The 18,354-nt window shown below is 39.6% G+C and overlaps 1 protein-coding gene across 1 annotated transcript in view; it reads left to right on the top strand.

Moving 5' to 3' along the window:
- Window positions 1–18,354, top strand: part of LOC141006318 (ras-specific guanine nucleotide-releasing factor RalGPS1-like) — a 91,358-nt gene that overhangs the window by 65,475 nt on the left and 7,529 nt on the right. The window contains exons 11-18 of the mRNA XM_073478483.1: window positions 10,984–11,110; window positions 12,477–12,628; window positions 12,815–12,863; window positions 14,919–14,999; window positions 16,784–16,889; window positions 17,032–17,124; window positions 17,824–17,929; window positions 18,032–18,123. Of these exons, the coding sequence (XP_073334584.1) occupies window positions 10,984–11,110; window positions 12,477–12,628; window positions 12,815–12,863; window positions 14,919–14,999; window positions 16,784–16,889; window positions 17,032–17,124; window positions 17,824–17,929; window positions 18,032–18,123 (806 nt within the window). The remainder of the gene's footprint in view (window positions 1–10,983; window positions 11,111–12,476; window positions 12,629–12,814; window positions 12,864–14,918; window positions 15,000–16,783; window positions 16,890–17,031; window positions 17,125–17,823; window positions 17,930–18,031; window positions 18,124–18,354) is intronic.

Below are 18,354 nucleotides of genomic sequence, written 5' to 3'. Positions count from 1 at the left end.
AACTCCAACCTGTAGTTTTTACAGTGGGTTTTTTACAGATTGAGAAAAAAAAAGAAGATATAATTTATTCCTGATATTACAGATACACAAAGTAGCATATCATAAGCAAAGCGTCAAAGTTATAATTCTGTATTATTTGACATGTAGCGTGGATAGAAGGGGACCTTGAACAGAGCCTTGGGGTAGTTCACAATTCAGAGAGACGGTAGATTATGTGAATTTACAGTACCAAGAGAAAACTGTTTGAGAGGACAGAGATAAAGCACCAAAAAGCACTGTGTGCAACTCCGGTAATGTCTCTGGAAGACAGATTAAGGTACTATGATCTAGTGCACAAAAGAGAGCCTGTTTATTTATTGCATGACTCTTCCTTTATGAGCGTAGGTTAGAGATCTGTTAGATAAATAACATGCAGTTTGTGTGACCAAAGTGTTAAGGCCAGAGCAGAATGAGAAGCGATCGCTCGCAGCTTTCTGCAGGTTGAGGTAGTCACGTCAGGTTTCTGTACTGACAGTTGATTAATTATATTTTGATTGGGTTGGAACAGCAGAGAGCTAGCTGGCTGTCCTGAGTGGACTACACAAACACCCATTATTTCCTGCTTATCTTCCGTCCTCCCTCACCTCTCTGTGTCCTCTGAAGTCATTGTGGAGGTGACAACGCTGTATGAACACACTCTGAAAGCTGCACGGAGACAAACCACTTTCTTCCTGTATTGTAAAGTGTACAGACGGGCCAGCGCAGTGGGAGCAAAAAGTTCCATGAGGACACGTTGCACAGGGCCAGTCCACTTCCTTTATTTTCCTTTTATTGTGTTTGCTGGGGTTCGGAGGGGTTCATGTTGAGTGGGCTGATATGATGTAATGCAGCATGAACAAGCCAAGAGCTTGATGTAGGTCAGGATAATAAAGAGGGGTGAACACAGAGCCACATCAAAGGGAACATGAAGCTTTGTGGCTATCTGTGTGTGAGCTGCGCTTTCATCTACATATGTGTCAGTGAGGGCCTTAAGCATGATCAGGAGCATAATTTCGATTTACCAATCCATATATGTTCTGACCCTCACCTATGGTCATGAGCTGTGGGTAGAATGAGATTGCAGATACAAGCAGCCAGAATAAGTTTCCTCCATACGGTGGCTGGACTCAGCCTTAGAGATACAGTAGGGGGAGGATCTTGGAGTAAAGCTGCTGCTCCTTTGTGCTGAAAGGAGCCAGGTGATGTGGTTCGGGCATCTGACTAGGATGCCTCCTGGGCACCTACCCTTGGAAGTTTTCCTGGCAGGACCATCTGGGAGAAGACACCTGGGCAGACCCAGTACTCGCTGGAGGGATTATATATATATATAATCTCATCATGGAACTCCCACAAAATTATCCTTACGCACTGACTCCTAATATGGGTTGATTATAATTTGGATCACACCATTTACTCACATTGTGGGATTAGTTTAGATTTCTTTTTTCTAGTAATCCCTCAGTTGCAGCTTCATTCCTCAGACCGTGAGACTTCTCAACTCATCCCCTGCACTCCACCATAAAAAATTTTCTTGTGTGCGATAAAGGGATTACAGTATGCATTTTGGTGTACAACTCTGTGTTGTAGTATGACAAATAAATGAACCTTGAACTTTCATTTAAAATAAATCAATGGGGATCAGCAGTTGTGCCCTGATGAAAACACCAACCTGCGGTTTCTGGAATAGCTGTACAGATGGAGTGTTACTCTAATTGGGTCAAGATGGAGTTCACTTATTTTCATGTAAACCTCCTCAGTTTGTATATAGTCATTAAATGTGTTTGCCATAAAATTCTCATTCACCAAATGCACCTCATTGCTCCTCAGAAGTTGTTGATGGCTCATGAAGGTGATTACATTACAAGTCTGTTTTTTTATCCAGTTTAGTTTGTTTTATAATGATTAATCAGCCTGGCAGACAGGAAACCCACAGACAAGAGAATAAATAGTCGTTTTGTGTTCTAAGTTTGACATGCTGTGGATTCATAATTCAATGCAAACAATAATGAGGGAACCAGGCTGACTGAAACTACAATACATTAGCTTTACTTTTAGATAAATCAACTCGTATGATTCATAGCCGGTTTGGCCAATTAATTCTTTGCTTGAGTTTAAAGTTGTGTAGAGATTATCCCTAACTAAAAAGTCCCAAGAGCAAGTAAATGATGCCACTAATTGCAGTCAAACAGCACCAGCGTGTCAGCCATTCCACATCAGCGTCCTCAGGGACCAGAAACATTGATCTTTTTCCATAGACTCATGTCTCACAGGCTGGCCAACCACATGGTGGGACTTGTTTGTGGTGGTTACCATAGTCACTGCTATTCTTTCTCTCTGTTTCTCTCTTCTACTTTTCACACATTTTTTCAGAACTACAATTCACACCATTTCTTAGTATTAATCTTGAATTGCTTGTCACTGGACTGACTGGAGGGGATTGTTCTCTAAGGGAAGGAAAGGTTTCGATTTCACTGCATGTTAATTAAAAAAAGTACCTTTCTGTGCCAAAAGTGTAACATGCTGTAGTCACTCATTAGTAAATCATTTTGGAAGGAAGCATGTATCTGAGCTATTACATGGAAATGTTTGGCTGGAAACACCACGTCGCCTGAGGGTGAACGTTTGCTTTCTGTCACAATGACAAAAGAATCTTCTCAGCTCAAGATTTCTTTTTCTCAGAAAGACATATTTTTCTCATTATGACACACCAGCCTGTAATGTATTAAACATTTCCTGTATAGTGCTTCATGCAACATTAATAGGGAATTTTGGGTTAAATTTGGCTGTCAATAATAATTAATGATAATCAGGGATAATTATTAATTATGATAAATAATAAGATCCAATTTACATTAGATCACCTCAGGCCACCACCCTTGAAGAAGGGAAAAGATAGCCAAGTCACTAAATCAGTCTCATAAAAAGGTACTAAACTGTCAGTTTGTAACTCTGATTAATAATTAACTTAGTAACTAAAACCAAATTTACCATAACAGCTAGTAATAGTTGAAGGATTTTGGAGTCCTTGACAGAGTAGTTTGGCAACATTCACTCTTGTACAATATTAAATAGACAGCATGAAGGTTCAAAAGTCTTTTATTTAAAGACAAAGATGAAAACACACAATTTAACTAACATGTACTATATACAGGTACTATATGTACTATGTACTATATATACTGAGTTCTAATCCCTCCACCAATCAAGTAGTTCAGTGGTGACATTGCATGAATTTGACGTAGAATATCTGTTGTCATTGTCCTGTGATCCAGGACTAGAACATGTGTCTATGCTCATTGAAAAATGATTGCATTTTACGACTTTAAATGCACAATAGGTAATGTCTGCCACTGGGGAGGGCTAGGCCAGCTGTGGAAGAGAGAGTCAGGTGCAGATTCAGACCTTCTGGAGAAATAAACACCTGAGTCACATCAGATTCTGCTCTGATCCAGAGCCATTCACCGATGGGCGGAGAGCTCAGAGATGACTTTTTAACTTTTTGGATTAAAAAGTGGATTTATCTTCACTCCTGTTTATCAACCTGACTGCAGCAGTGATCCACAGAGGTGACCTCCATTGTTCGGTGTTTATGTTCTGTAGTGTTGACTGCTGACTGGAGCTGGAGGAGAAATGTACTTTACTTCATGATTGTAATGTTACAGAGAGGAGAGGGGAAGAAGAAGAGAGAGAACCAGAGTTTCTGCTGAGTGCTGACTTCAGTGAAAGTTGACCTGAATTTAAACACACACACACATACACACACACACACACCCTCAGTGCGTGCCGTCTCTCACTAGTTTAAGTCTAGTCATTTTTAGTTTAAAGGAGTAGTTTAGGTGAAGAAATGTTAATGAGAAGAGAAAGATCTTCATTGGCTGATTTTTTTTTTCTGCCTAAACAAACTAAATAAACAAACTCTTTGTTTTCATGACTGAATAAACTGAATAAACAAACTGACCTTAAAGGACAACACAATTTATACTGTTTTACTTTGTTTATATGTGGCGGACCCTGCCACCTTTCTAGCTTCAAACAGTGTTCTAGGACCACCTATAAAAAATAAATAAATAATTATTTCTGAGTTTGTATTATTACCTCATTAATATTGTAAATATTAAAATTCTGAGTTTGAATCTCTTCTAAAACTACGTAGTGTCCCTTTAATTCAGAAATTTTACAGATTATGTTTTTAATCCTAACAGACTAATCTTAACTAAATTGTCAGAGATTTGACCTATTTTTATTATCATACTTTTTGCATTATTAATACTCATATCTCAATTAGTAAAGCTGTTACTACTGCTGTGGATGCTGTACACCCCCTCCCCCATCTCTCCTGCTGCTCCCCCTATCTATCCCAAGGGGTATGTTTTGGACCTGCTCAATTTGGTCATGAGATGACTTTTGTTGTGAATTTGCGCTATACAAATAAAGGTTGATTGATTCATTAATAATTGATTGACCTATAAAGGTCAATTTAGCCTGAAAACTGTGTAAAAAAGGGTGCATGTACAGTGTGTATATAGAAGGCCAGTATGAATTATGGCTTGTACAGCCCATCATACCCTCCTGTGTACAGCCCTGAAGTACCATCAAACAGATGGCTCTATTTTGGGGGGGATTTTTATGCTGCTTGTTAGTCAGAACTTGGGGTACTTCAGGTTGGTTCAGGTTGGTTCAGATCAGAGTAGAGGAATACTGCTTAGTGAAAAAATATCTATTCATCCAAACTTGTGCTTTTAATGTTCACTAAAGCAAACACTTAAAACTCAAGCAGAAACAGCATTCCTACTTTTGTTTTCAGCCAATGGACTGAAACTCATAACATTTTGATTCCTTCTGCAGATGTGAACATATCTGATGTTAGTTATTTCCTTTTCGCCTTTAGATTTACTATTTAGTGTTTCTAGATGAAGAGGAACCTGTTGTTCTGGATGAACTCTTCTGACTTTGGTGATTTGTTGTCAGGGATCGGGAGTGTCCGAACAACTGCAGATGGCGTCTCCTCTTACTGGTCAGATGATCATTTGTAGTTATGTAACATGGCAGAAAACGGCTGTTTTGGCTGTGTCCACTGGCTTGTTGGCTCATTCAACATAAACAAGTGTCATGCACTTCACACACTGCCAAACAGAAGAATTTGGTTTACTCACTCTCTCCATGTACGAGTGGCATGGTGGACTGAGCTGAACATGTGCAAGGACCAAAACACGAGAAATCCCACGTGACATGATGCATTCACCCAGTTCATATATCACTGTGTGTAAGCAGGGACAAAGCTGTCTGACGATGGAGCTGTACGTGACTTCAGATGTGATCATCCTGAGATTATTATCTCATTTGTATGATTATGTTCCATAAATCATCTATTTTGGGAAGCTTGTGACTGAGCCTCTCGTGACTGATTTTTTTTAAACGTGGCTAATTCATCCAAGCTGTTTTATTATGTCTTTGCAGCAATTCAAGTAGCTGAGTAAGCACTCACATGTGCTCAGAGAAGAGCTAAGAGCTAACATCCATCATCTGGAATATGACTTTTTAAAAGGGGTGTGAGGATATGTCCAGTGTCTGTTGTTATGTCACAGCTTTCCTGTTTTTCCCAGCTTTTCTGAACCTGACAGTCCTACTGTATATGTGTTTAAGCCTTCCTACTGGTAAGGGGAAACATGTAAGATATCACCTCTGGTTTAGTCCAAATAAATCTTCAATTCACAGAGTAAGATGTGAAATTATTCCAGCTCTACATGCCGGTTTTAACCGCTGCTGATGTCTGACTCTCTCTTTCTCCTCTGCCACTGTGTAGGTTTTTGCAGTTCTGTACAGTTGAGGTTTGATTACATTATATTAAATCCACTTATTGAATCTGATTACTTTTAGCTTTAAATTGTGCAATTTAAAGTTGTTAATAACTAAATCTTATTATGACTAACCAGTAATATGTAATCAGTTTTGTTGGTTCAAAGGCAGAAACACTGACTGATGTTTTCAACCTATAGTGATAACCTGACAATGAGATGTACATCAAAAGTGAAATAAGGATGTATCAGACACATTAACCAAGCAGCCTGTTCCAAATCCTGGAGACCCTTGATTTATAACTTATAATAGTGATGATGTGCAGAAAAGGTTATCTGGGACATTCTGCCAGCTCAAATTAATATGATCACCTGTTGTTTCAGGTGAACAGTTAGTGCTGAATTTAGTGGCATTATAAGAAGGAAATGACAGTATCTGAGAAACTGGGAGAGACTTTGTAATATCATGTCAGTTGTATTCATGTTGTGAAGAGTTTTAAAGCTGAATCCTTTTATTACAGTGACTGTAAAGAGTAGAACAATATTCAATATATAGACTTTTTAAACTTAGACGCCCTGATCACATTCACACAGTTACCCATTCACACCTGAAAGCTGTTTAGTACAACCTCAAGCTGATCTGCTGGCCACTGGAGCAGTTGGGGTAAAGGGCCTTGCTCAAGGGCACCTCAGTGGTGGTAATGAGGGAGGGGCAAGCGCTTGCGGTCTGTGGATTAGGCTACCACTGCCCCCCAAATATGACCTTAGCAACTTGCGTGTGACAGGTGTGTGGCTGAGTTAAAAATTAGGTTTGGTAAAACTGGAGACCATCTTGCAATGGGATCACAGCTGCTGTAACTTGAATGGTGCAGTGGAACAGATGACATTAGAGGAGTGAGTTTGGTGTAAAAAGTGAACTAAACCATATTTATTGTAGTACATTCCTTGTTCTGGTGTGACTGTTTAGCCCCCCAGAGATGTCAAGGGCCTAAAATAATGAGACATTGAGGGAGGAGGTGCTTTTAAAAACCTGCTGAAGCCATCCAACACAGCTCCAGTTTAGAGGGAGGTACCTTAAGGGAGGAAAGGAGAGAGCGATGCCACAGGCTCATAGGTGGCCCAGCTCAAGAAACGGTTTCAATATCATATTCTGCACGCATATATATCAGTCTTTCATGGCCACAAATAGATATATAACCTCACTGCAGGTGTTTAAAAACTAAAAACAGTATTAACAATACTAAACAAAAGTTGTTTGTAGTTGCTTTCAGCTAAGATGCCTACTTTATATTGAATGTTGAACTGAGTATTAAAAGTATATATGCGTGTATGCGTGTGTGTGCGCGCGCGTGTGTGTGTGTGTGTGTGTGTGTGTGTCGTCATCCTGGCAAAATGTGGTCCTGGACACCTACTATAGTAGGAACCAGTCACAGAAGCTGAGTACTTTGCCAGGTGATATGTCCTTCAGTCTGTCTGTGAACACATTTTGTCAGTGTCATAGCACCGTAACTGTGCATGATGCAGTCATGAAACTTTACAGGTGACAAGTGTTGTGAAGCGCCTTGAGCAGTTGGTAGACTAGAAAAGCGCTATAGAAATGCAAGTCCATTTACAGGTGTGTAGTTGAGATCAAAAGAAAGGCAGAGTACGAAGATGGGTGCGGTTCTGAACCATGGTTACTGAGAACACATGTAATGACGTAGTAATGACTACTGAGTACTCATGGGTCAACATGTTAATGGGCATCATGGCTGATGTGTTCCCATCGCGAGATGTGTAACAGTCTTCACCATTACCTCTTCACCTGAACAATTTATGATGTAATATATGGTACATAATTCAGTTATGGCGGAAAGTAAAACAGCTGCCATGGCCGCCATGTGGCGTGTTTGTGATGGCTCCATCTCTGAAAATGTTCAGGGCCCAAAACTGTATAAGTGTAGCAAGTTTCATGCTTAAATGAAAAAGTGAACGTTTTTTTCGCATATCTTCTGGACTATTGACAGAAAGTAAATTTTTTTGTATTTTCATATCAAAATCCACTCAAGTTTTCATCCTGTAAAACAAAATGTCTCCTGTGCTTACGTTAGCTTGAACCAGGCCAAAAATATCATGCCATCCACCCGCCAATCAGCCTTCAACTTAAAGCAGTGAGAGTGGCACAGAGCTCAGATTTCATGTCAGAAAGACTCTGACTCTCACTGATGTGGGAACCTGGATCATATATATGGAGACAATACTTTCTGATTGCATCTATTGGATACTATAAACAGCATAAGTATCAACGACAAGTCCCTCCCTACCTGACCGTTTCTACAAGAAATGCGTAAATATGCAGAAACAAATCACACTCTGCCTCCGGTTTCATGGGGGAAGTGGGAAAAGTTCCTTATCCGTCCCTTTTTCCAGATCCACACCAAAAGTCGATGGAGTCTATTCTGGGCTGAAACCCATCCTACATCTTCCTTTCACGAAAGTCTGTTTGGTAGTTTTTGTGTAATTCTGCTGACAAACCCACAAACCTGGGTAGTGAGTCTGGGTATTTTGCTTGAAGTAAAAATGGAACATTGAAACCTCACTTCACTTGTCTATAAATAAAACTTGTTGGATAGTTATTCACATTTTCCACATGGTGTCTTAAACTTAGCTCAGTTTAGCTCTTTGCTAACTCTTTGCTCAACATTTTTAAAAGTTTGAACATTTCTACAATATCACCACAGAATGATTTTTTTTTACCTCTTGGCCGTTGTTTCTTTACAAGCTAATGGAAGAACATTAAGTCAGCCTTTATCCCAGAGGGATCACATTACCCTGCTACATTATGTGGATTCAGTTAATTCTAATTTACCACATTATTTTTCATGATTACAAAATTGCAGATGAGGAAACATTTTCCTCTTGTTTTGAGAAAAGATTCTAATTTTAAGAAATTCTGTATTACATCATCAGTCGGAGCATATCTTTTTCCTTCACATACAGCTGTCTGTATGTTGTCTGCAGTGTTTGAACTTTTTCTAATGCAGCAGTTCGTACTTTTCACGAGGCTCTTAAGGCTAATTGTACTTAATACCACAAATTAACTTAATACAAGTCCGAAGTATTCCAAGCTGAGCTTTCTGCGCACAGACTGCCCTGCTGGGTCCGAACTGGTCACATCTAGAGGACTGAATGGCCCCAGTGGGTTTTCAATGAGAAGGAAGAGAGAGTGACTCAGAGGTTCCACTGGCACATAACGCACATGATAACACTGCATCAATTCACCAATCCAACACAGTCCTGCCAGAGGCAGAGCTGTGGCTTGACTGATGATAGGATTATAAAGGGCCTATTACAGATGCACACATAGAACATGTAGACAGAGTCATTACAGTAGTTGAGGGCAGTGGTCCCTGATGTAAACAATGATTTTTATGTAGAGACTTGATTTGTGTCTCAGTGGCTCCATCTCGTGGATTTGCTGGAAAACATTTTAAAGAAGAGCTGATCCACAGAGTCCTGTTTAAATCTACTATACAGTACTATTCCCGTGACATGGACTGTAAAACAGCAGTCTGGTGCTACAACAAAACTTGTTTGTATTGTCAATGCATCGCCTTCTTCTTCTGATATATAATGTTGTATACTAAAGAAAGAGTACAGTGCTTTGCTGTGTTTGTCTAGCATCAGTGAAGGGTAATATTAAAGCTGCTGTAAGTGATATATTTTTATTAGAATAAATGTTAAATAGCTCTATATTCTAACTGTAAACACTGTTATAGAGTTTGGTCTGTAACATGTCTCTCCTCCCCCCTGCTCATTCAGTAAAAGAGAGAAGAAATGTTTTGGTATCCCTGCCCACTTTATCCAATCAGGACAGAGGAACACGCAGAGAGCAGGATCCTGTTTGCTACTATGTCTGGCGATTACCGCTCAGCGTTCATGTGGTGACATAGAGAGGAGGGAGGGGACTGCTAGCTGCAAAACAGACAGGAAGTTAGCTAAAACGACAAGAACACTTACAGCAGCTTTGATTGTAAATATGGATTTCTGTATTAAAGTATCTAAAAACGACTGGACCTTATGTATTATAGTATATATTATGTTGGGTTGCGTACTGACATTATCCCAAATGTTTTCAACAATTTTTAAATCCAGAGCCACTTCACAGTTTACTCAAGGTAATGGTGCATTTCAGCTTATCACTAGTCTGAGTCAGAGAGAGAGGAAGGGACGTGCTGAATGAGCCTAAAGTTAATGTAAAAACACTAAAATATTACCTCGTCTGTGAACATTTGTGTCGAGTCACATCAGGTACATTTTCATCAGCAATGGTGGTTGTTAAATGGTGTGTTCACCACCAGCAAAGTCACTGCGGGATCATCTGTATTTATTTGTGTTACTGGCACGAGTGTTTATTTGCCCCAAAATGCCAGATTACTTTGCTGTACATTAGCTGTAAACTGGAGGCCACATTTGCTTCTGCAGTCAGGTTAATAAACGGGAGTGAAGATGAGTCTACTTTTTAATCCCAAAAGTTAAAAAGTAATCCATAAAAATGTGATCCGGGTTTTTATTCCTTCAGAGGGTCTGGGTCTGCACACGACTCTCCTCCAGAGCTGGTTGGCTCTGAGCAGCAGCTCTGCTCCCCACTCAGCAAAGGTCTTTTATTTTGCTTTGATAGAGAGACCCCTAGCGGTGAAAATTACAAATTGTGCCTTTATGTGTTGTTGGGTTTCTTTTAAAAAACAAGACTGCACACAGTCTCAGCATCTTTTACCATTACAGTGGGGCAGCCCATAGCAATAAAGTCTGTGAAGAACTCGCCTCTACAGTTGCTTCTGCTCCTCAAGCTCATTGCTTTGACTGCATGGTAATGACTTTTTACATCAGTGTCAACAATGATGATCGTAGCAACATTTTCGATCAGCTACTCTCTTCTCCCACCTGGACTACAGAGTCTCAACAGTAAGAACACTATTAAGAGAAATTTTAATAAGAAAGTGAACCTGGAACAATAAAATTGAAGGGAACAATAATAGGATTTGGAAAAAAATATGCCAGTGATTGAGATACTTTTTATCAACAGCATAATCAATAATAAGTCATCTCTGATGTAATTAAACACACAAGCTCGGGATAGGATTACAGTATTGTAGCAGTGAACAGTGATGACCTGTTTTCTGTGTTTCAGGTCTCTCTGAGGTATCTGCCTCTTTGAGGTATAACCGACGGCCTACTTGCCCTGACGCCTCGGTGGGGGTTCATATCCCCACCCCCCCTCCCTCTCACCACAGGAAGAGCCATAGTCTGGGAAACAAGTGAGTATTACAGACCTTTCCTGAAGTTAGATATATATTTTTGTGTGAATTAAATCCTGTAACTAAATCTATGTTAAAGTCAAACCTGCAAACTCTTAAGTTTAAAAGTGTTAAATAAGATGCGGCCATGGGCAACTACAACAACCATGGTAAACCTCTTTTTCGTCTTCCTCAACTACCACTGCACTATAGTTTCTCGATTTTTATTTCATTATACATTTCAGGCTTATTATTAGTTGATTAATGATACATACTGTAGCTATAGAGAAAATATCTGAGGCTATATAGTACAGTGTCATCTACACCTTCCCATCAGGTGAGGTCGAACCACACTGTAGCAATAAAAGGTGTGGGGTGAAAGCTAAAGTTTGCATGCTTCATGCTCAACATTTCATTTGAAAAGAAAAGCAGCTTGCACTGGACCAGGCACCATGAGAGTACAGCTGTGGGCTTATGCAACAAACAGCTGCAGTACATAGGCTGTTGGCCGGTCCAACAAATATAATATCAATATCAGTGATATCATAAAAGTATTCAGATAATTTACTTAGGTATAAGTAGCAATAACACAGTGTAAATATACTCATGTACTCATGTCACATGTCACAAACGCCCTACATTCAAAATATTACTTAAGTATGTAAGTATCATCAGAATAATTTATGTTTTGATTTATAACTAATATGTTACTACTGATGCAGTTTTTACAGTTTCATAGTTTAATCACTAAGAATGCATCGTGTTTTAGACATGTTCTATATAGATTAATTCATTAATATATCTAGCTAAGGTCGACACACATTAAAGGTGCAATGTGTAAGAATTGTAGTTGAAAATTTTTGTTTCATAACCAGTTAAAAGTTCATTGTAGTACTGTCTATACTTACGTACAGTACTTGAGTGAATGTACTTCCACCACTGATCTCTAATGAACCATTTTCAGAGTTTTGGAGCTCCATTCGCCTGCTCCTACATTTTCTCTAATTTTGCAATCATTCCTAATGTACTCATTAGTTGTTTCCACACAGCTCTAAAATGCAATAGGCAATTATACATTTGACTTCTAAATACAGTATGCATTAGATACTGTGCTTAAGCTTGACTTCAAAGTTTTTAAACCAGTTTGAGCACTTGTGTTGCTTGCTGTAATGGCCACCATTGTGTCTGTGTTGAATCTGTATGATCTCAGATCTCAGACATTGCATCATCGGGTAATATGATATGAAAACTGATCGGAAAAGAAACAGAAAAGACGAGTCTGAGCTTTAATGGAAACTTTCCCATGAGTTTTGAATGCATTGCAACATCTCACAGCCACCATCTGTGTTTTTTTACTTGTGGTCTAATGGTTGATCTTTGTCCACAGTATGATGTGTCAGTATGGTATGTCAGAGAGCAGGAGTGCCACGTTTCCCATAGAGAAAGCACGACACCTGCTGGATGATAGCTTCTTGGAGTCTCAGAGTCCAGTCAGAAATGATCCACACAGTACATCTGTGTCCAATGGCCTGTCATTAGGTTTGTATTTACTGTACTGTGTGATACAATTATCTTTCTGTTTTGGACAGTAACAGTCACTTATATTCTATTCATGACAAAAACAGTTAACTGCTTCTCCGTTAACCAGTTTCTGCTGATGCTTTTTCTCATAAACTTGAGAACAAAGAATAAACCTGTCTATTATTGCTGTTTTCTCCCCTGCAGGCAGCAGTGAAAGCTCTTTTGGGGAGGAGCTGTCACCTGGAATGGAAAGGTAAAAGCCAATCATCACATACCGTATAACCTACCTACCTACCTAACATGCAGTAGGGTGTAGGAGTCTGAGACCGCTAGTCAAAATACTTCTAAATACTGTTTTGAAATTCGTTAATTTTTTTTTTTTCATCACAAATAATAAAATCAGTTTAACAGTTTGAGTGAAAAGCTGAATCTTTGTCCATGAATATCTTAGTATTTGGTTTGTCCTTCTTTTGCTTTAATGACAGCATGCACTCAAGCTGCATGGACTCCACAAGTTAGTGTAAAACCTGCTGACTCGTGTTATCCCAGCATGATGTGACAGTGTTCCACAAAGCCTCTTAAGATGTCACAGACTGCTTCTTGCGATGTCACAGACTGCTTCTTGTGATGTCACAGACTGCTTCTTGAGATGTCACAGACTGCTTCTTGTGATGTCACAGACTGCTTCTTGTGATGTCACAGACTGCTTCTTGAGATGTCACAGACTGCTTCTTGTGATGTCACAGACTGCTTCTTGTGATGTCACAGACTGCTTCTTGAGATGTCACAGACTGCTTCTTGTGATGTCACAGACTGCTTCTTGAGATGTCACAGACTGCTTCTTGTGATGTCACAGACTGCTTCTTGTGATGTCACAGACTGCTTCTTGAGATGTCACAGGAGGACAGTCCAGGACAGTCAGGACTCCTTGGTCTTCTTTGGTCTTCAGTAGTTGTGTGGACGTTTGAGGTGTGTTTGGGCTCATTAACCTGCTGCAGGATGAATCCTTCTCCACAAAGTTCAAACCAGAGGGTGGAGCATGTCTCTGAAGAAAGGAGTGGTGCTTCTTCTTGGTCTTAGATATTCTGAAATTCATGGACACCTTTTACCTTTCACTCAAATTATAAAACCGATATTATCATTTATAATGAAAAAAAGTATTGCATTTGAAACAAATCCAACAAAGAAGTAATGGCTCAGACTTTTTGACCTTACTGTATAATCATTTTATCCCTAAAGGTTTTAATCACTTTGAAATGATAAAGGATACTTACAGCATTAAGAGTTCTTTTTGTAACTATTAAGATAACAGACTGAGGCCAAAAAAATCATTATTTTCTCATGCTTTTACCAATTTAAGAACAATTCACTTCAAAGTGATCATAAACCTACAGTATGGTTCTGTTAAAATGAGGCTGACATATTTTTCTTACAGTCAACAGATCCCATGAATAAAATAAACAAGCAATGTGTTAGTCCATCACTCAATACTTTGTGACTCACAATGCCTGTCTGTAACTATCAGCCCCAAGCCCATTGGTTCCTTCTGAGGACATAAAACCTTTAAAACGACCTAACAAATATATATTTTCATTTTAAAAAAAGACTCAGTAGTTTCATAAAACAACTGCTCACTGTAGTTTTTATCCAACGTTTCTCAAATAGGAGGAAACGGTGAAGTGGAAATTTGCTGCTCTCATTAGAGTTTGGGGCAGCAGGACGGTGTATGTGAGAATGAGTCAAAATAAACTAGTGTGTGTATTCATGGTAATGAAGAGAACATGTCAGCCAGTGTAACAGTGTGGCTCACTGATGTGTTTTTAATAGTTTTTGACAACAGAGATCTGTAGCACAGAGGAGGCAGATATATCAGATACAGGTCGGTTTGGATCTGTACATGAGATTTGTTGACAATAAGAAAAATATCAACAAGAACATCAACATACTTATTCTTTAAACTTTATCTAGATTCTGTGCCACCAGTTTGTATCTGTGCCTCCAGCATATTCATTATGCATATAATATCAATGTATTTGAATGTTGCCAGCATCCTACGTCAAATTAATCATATTATATATCTATGTTTGTCCAAGCAAGAATATTAAAAATAAATTAATTTATGTCAATGATTGGCAGACTAAAAGCCGGCTGTGGTCGATCAATATGATCATGTTTGATACCTCAGTAAATGGTTTGAATTGGCTTTGGTGTACAGTCCGGTCACATGAGGCACACTGAACAGTTCTGTTAACCAAAAGTCCAATCCAGTGAGCCCCTCAGACTGACTATGACCATGTGTGACAAACAGGGGCCGCATGTATGCAACACTGGGCCCCAACTGGAGGGTCCCGCTTCGCAACTCCCCCCGGAGCCGCAGCTATGTTTACAGGTACAGTGAAGTGGGAGAACTTGTCACTTTGAATGAGAATGAACTCATCTTTATGGGGAAATAGAACTTAGGGTCACTCTAATGTGTTTTATCTCACCTCATCCCCTCACTGCATGCTGGTGGAAACTAGGTGTCCTTTCGAACGCTTTTAGAAATGAAATGGCCACCAAATTACCAGAGTAGAAAAAAAAGCAGAAGATAGTTTTAATGAAAACTGTTGAAAGCCTCTTCTGTTTATATTCAGGATAACGGACACCGATCCTGGAAATGAGATGTTGACTGTTTTTTACAGCACTGTAAAAATAATAATAATAATAATAATTTGCTGTAAGAAAAACTTAAAAAGTTGTTAGCTGTAGGTATGGAGGGAGCAGTCTCAGAAAACGTATGGGCCTGGGTTTGTATTTGTTTTGTAAGAGGACAGAAGGAGATACATGTGCAGGTGGGACCTCACATACATCACCACAGGTCATCTGCGTTATAGAGGTGTCTTTAGAGAGGCCATGCAGGGGTGTGATATCCAACGCTATCTGTACGGTACCTTGTTCATCTCCTTCAGGAATAGCATTGTAACATTACATTTTTCTGCTATAATGTGAACGTAGCTAAAGGCTTTAAGATCAGCAAAATGTTACTAACAAGTCACGAACAGGTGACTTTGATCAGATCAGATCATGACTTTGGTCTACTTTACTTCACTGCTACAAACTGTAGCCATTGTAGAGGTGGTGGGTTTATGTTCGTCTTGTGTCTCACTTTCTCACTCAACTGTAAAAAGAAGCTTTGGGAACCATAATGTCATTGTTTGTCACTTGCATGCTAAATATGTAAGAATGTGAATCACAGTCATAGAGAGCCGAAGTCACGTCCCCCTTCGTTCCCCTTTCCTTTCGGAAAAACTTTGTATGGTAGTAAATGGAGAGAGACAAATAACTTTGTGATCCTGTTCAATTGTGTCATGAATCACACATATGATGTTTGTCAATTTAAAAGATAATTTTGCAAGTCAAGAAAGTCGCAGTTTGTTGTCATTAATGTAAAATATAATGTAGTTTTGTGTTAAAGCGCTCAGTAAACTACATCTTCTCACTCAACATACGTCACCAACACCAACATGGCGGCCAACTCAGCACAGAAAAGGTACTAAAAAAGATTAAAATCACAATCAATCTGCTCACACTGACAACTTCAGTTATGTGAATGGAGAGTTGGTCAGTTCTGTGAGCTGCTTATATACAGGAGCAGCTAAGTTAAAGTTTAAGTTATGGGTTTTGGTGAGCGTTCCATGAGGGGAAACTGGAATGGGCGTGGCTTTGGCTCTCTGCTGTTGTACACTGTTGTGTAGACACACTATAATGTGTGCACTCCACTTTACTCATATCACATACATTTTACAGAAGCTATCCAGAGTCACCTTTGACTGTAGTGAATTCTAGATTGTTGAGACTGATGACAGTGGAGAAATGAGACTGCCTGCCTATTGTTCAATAGATTGTTCATAGTTGAACAAAGTAAATACATGTTCTTCTTTCAAACTTTATTGTAGCTGTACAGGACACCATAGTTTAATCTGTGTGGCCCGTTATTCACACAAATTGAAAAATATACCACCCACATTGCCCCGAAATACACTGTGCTTCCCAGTGACTGTTTTTCTCCTGGTGTCAAACAGTGAACTGCACACACTAAACTGAGTACTGGGGAGCAGAGGGGTAGTTTCAGTTTTATAATGCTTATAATGTTTTGTGCTTTTGCATCCTTTCTCAACTTTCCAATTTGTTTAGCTCCTCTGCTGCAAACTCCTGCTATGGATGCAGCGAGGCCGGCAGTGTGACTATTGAAGGACCTTTGCGGAGAAAAACACTGCTGAAGGAGGGAAGGAAGCCCAGGGTAAGGTGGTCTCTGATTTCACTGTGGTTTAAGCTACTCTGTTTTCCTCAATTGTGGTTGACCATGTCAGTAAATACATCATCTGATGACAGTGAGTGAGGTGTTTTCAGCATATCCATTTACAGTGCTTGCTGTGTTGCAGTTGTCATCATGGACCAGATTTTGGATTACTCTGTCTGGATCAACACTGACATTCTATGGGGCGAAAGCACTGAGGGCCTCCGAGAGGAAACATGTAAGTTTGATGCTTAAAGAACAGAAAGAACACGTAAGACCGGTCATACATGCAATCTCTAAGGCAAGTGTCATAGCATTATAAACATGTGCAATTTCAGTATCTGATAAATCCACATGGATCTGTCACTCAAATTGGTCTTCCTTTGTTTTTTAGCACAGTGCTGTTTTCAGTCTCAACATCCTACAGTGTGCTTCTTGAGCTTCTGTGCTTTGATCACCCGCTATGAAACATTACTCTCTTCTATTTAAAGCTGTGGAAAACAGTGCGGGAGTGTCAGTTGCTTTTGCGGGAGTGTCATCAACTGTCGCAAAAGTTAACAACACTCACATTCACTTGTTGCAAATGGATATGTCCAGTTCACTATTCACCAAAAACATCAGCACGCTCAATGGAAGCTCTCTTTTAGCAAACTTATGCACAGCACAGTTACATTCTTAACGAAGTGCACACCAGTTTCGGCATAGCTATGACTTCTATTGCCCCATAATACAGAAATGTACATTAATGTACTGTAAGTGTATCTGTAGGTGAAGTTTTTGTGCTGGTAAACGATGCAAGTGATGTCCAAACCGCAGTGAGCACAAGTGGAGAAACACATTTTACACCTTTGTTTTATCGTTATCATGACAGCTCAAACGTGTTTTGTTTTCACATACATGCTGTAAATCTCATTCACTGTATTCCTGTTTGCCACAGTATAAGTCCAGTCCCTGTAAGAAGGTGTGTGTCACTGGGTGGATGGTGGTGCTGCCAGATGACCCTGCCAGACCCAACATCTTCCAGCTCAATGACCCAGACAAAGGTCAGCTTCACACCACCAACAGAGCGCCTGCTGTTTTCTTTTTCCGGCATTTAAAATCACCTGAACATACAATTGCAATACAAATTCTGTGTCACTTCACAGGCAATGTTTACAAGTTCCAGACAGGATCCAGGTTTTCAGCGATCATCTGGCACAAAAACCTGGAGGAGGCTTGTAGAAGCAGTAGACCTCAGGTATGTTCAACACACACACTCATCTGTTTGGACCATGGGGCACGTTTGGTCAGATGAAAAACTCTTTTCCTGAAGAGACAAATTAATACAAATGGAGATATGCAGTATATGGCATGCAAAGTTCTTACCATAAATACTGGAATCATCAGCAGAAACAGGGAGACAAAAACAAGGTACAAGGTAATTTATTCATCATTATACAACACAGGGTTGCAAAATGAAATGAAAGTT

This window comes from Pagrus major, chromosome 12 (genome assembly GCF_040436345.1).
Source record: "Pagrus major chromosome 12, Pma_NU_1.0".
Taxonomy (NCBI): Eukaryota; Metazoa; Chordata; class Actinopteri; order Spariformes; family Sparidae; genus Pagrus; species Pagrus major.
Note: the sequence above shows the minus strand (reverse complement) of the source record. Positions and strands in the feature narration are given on the sequence as shown.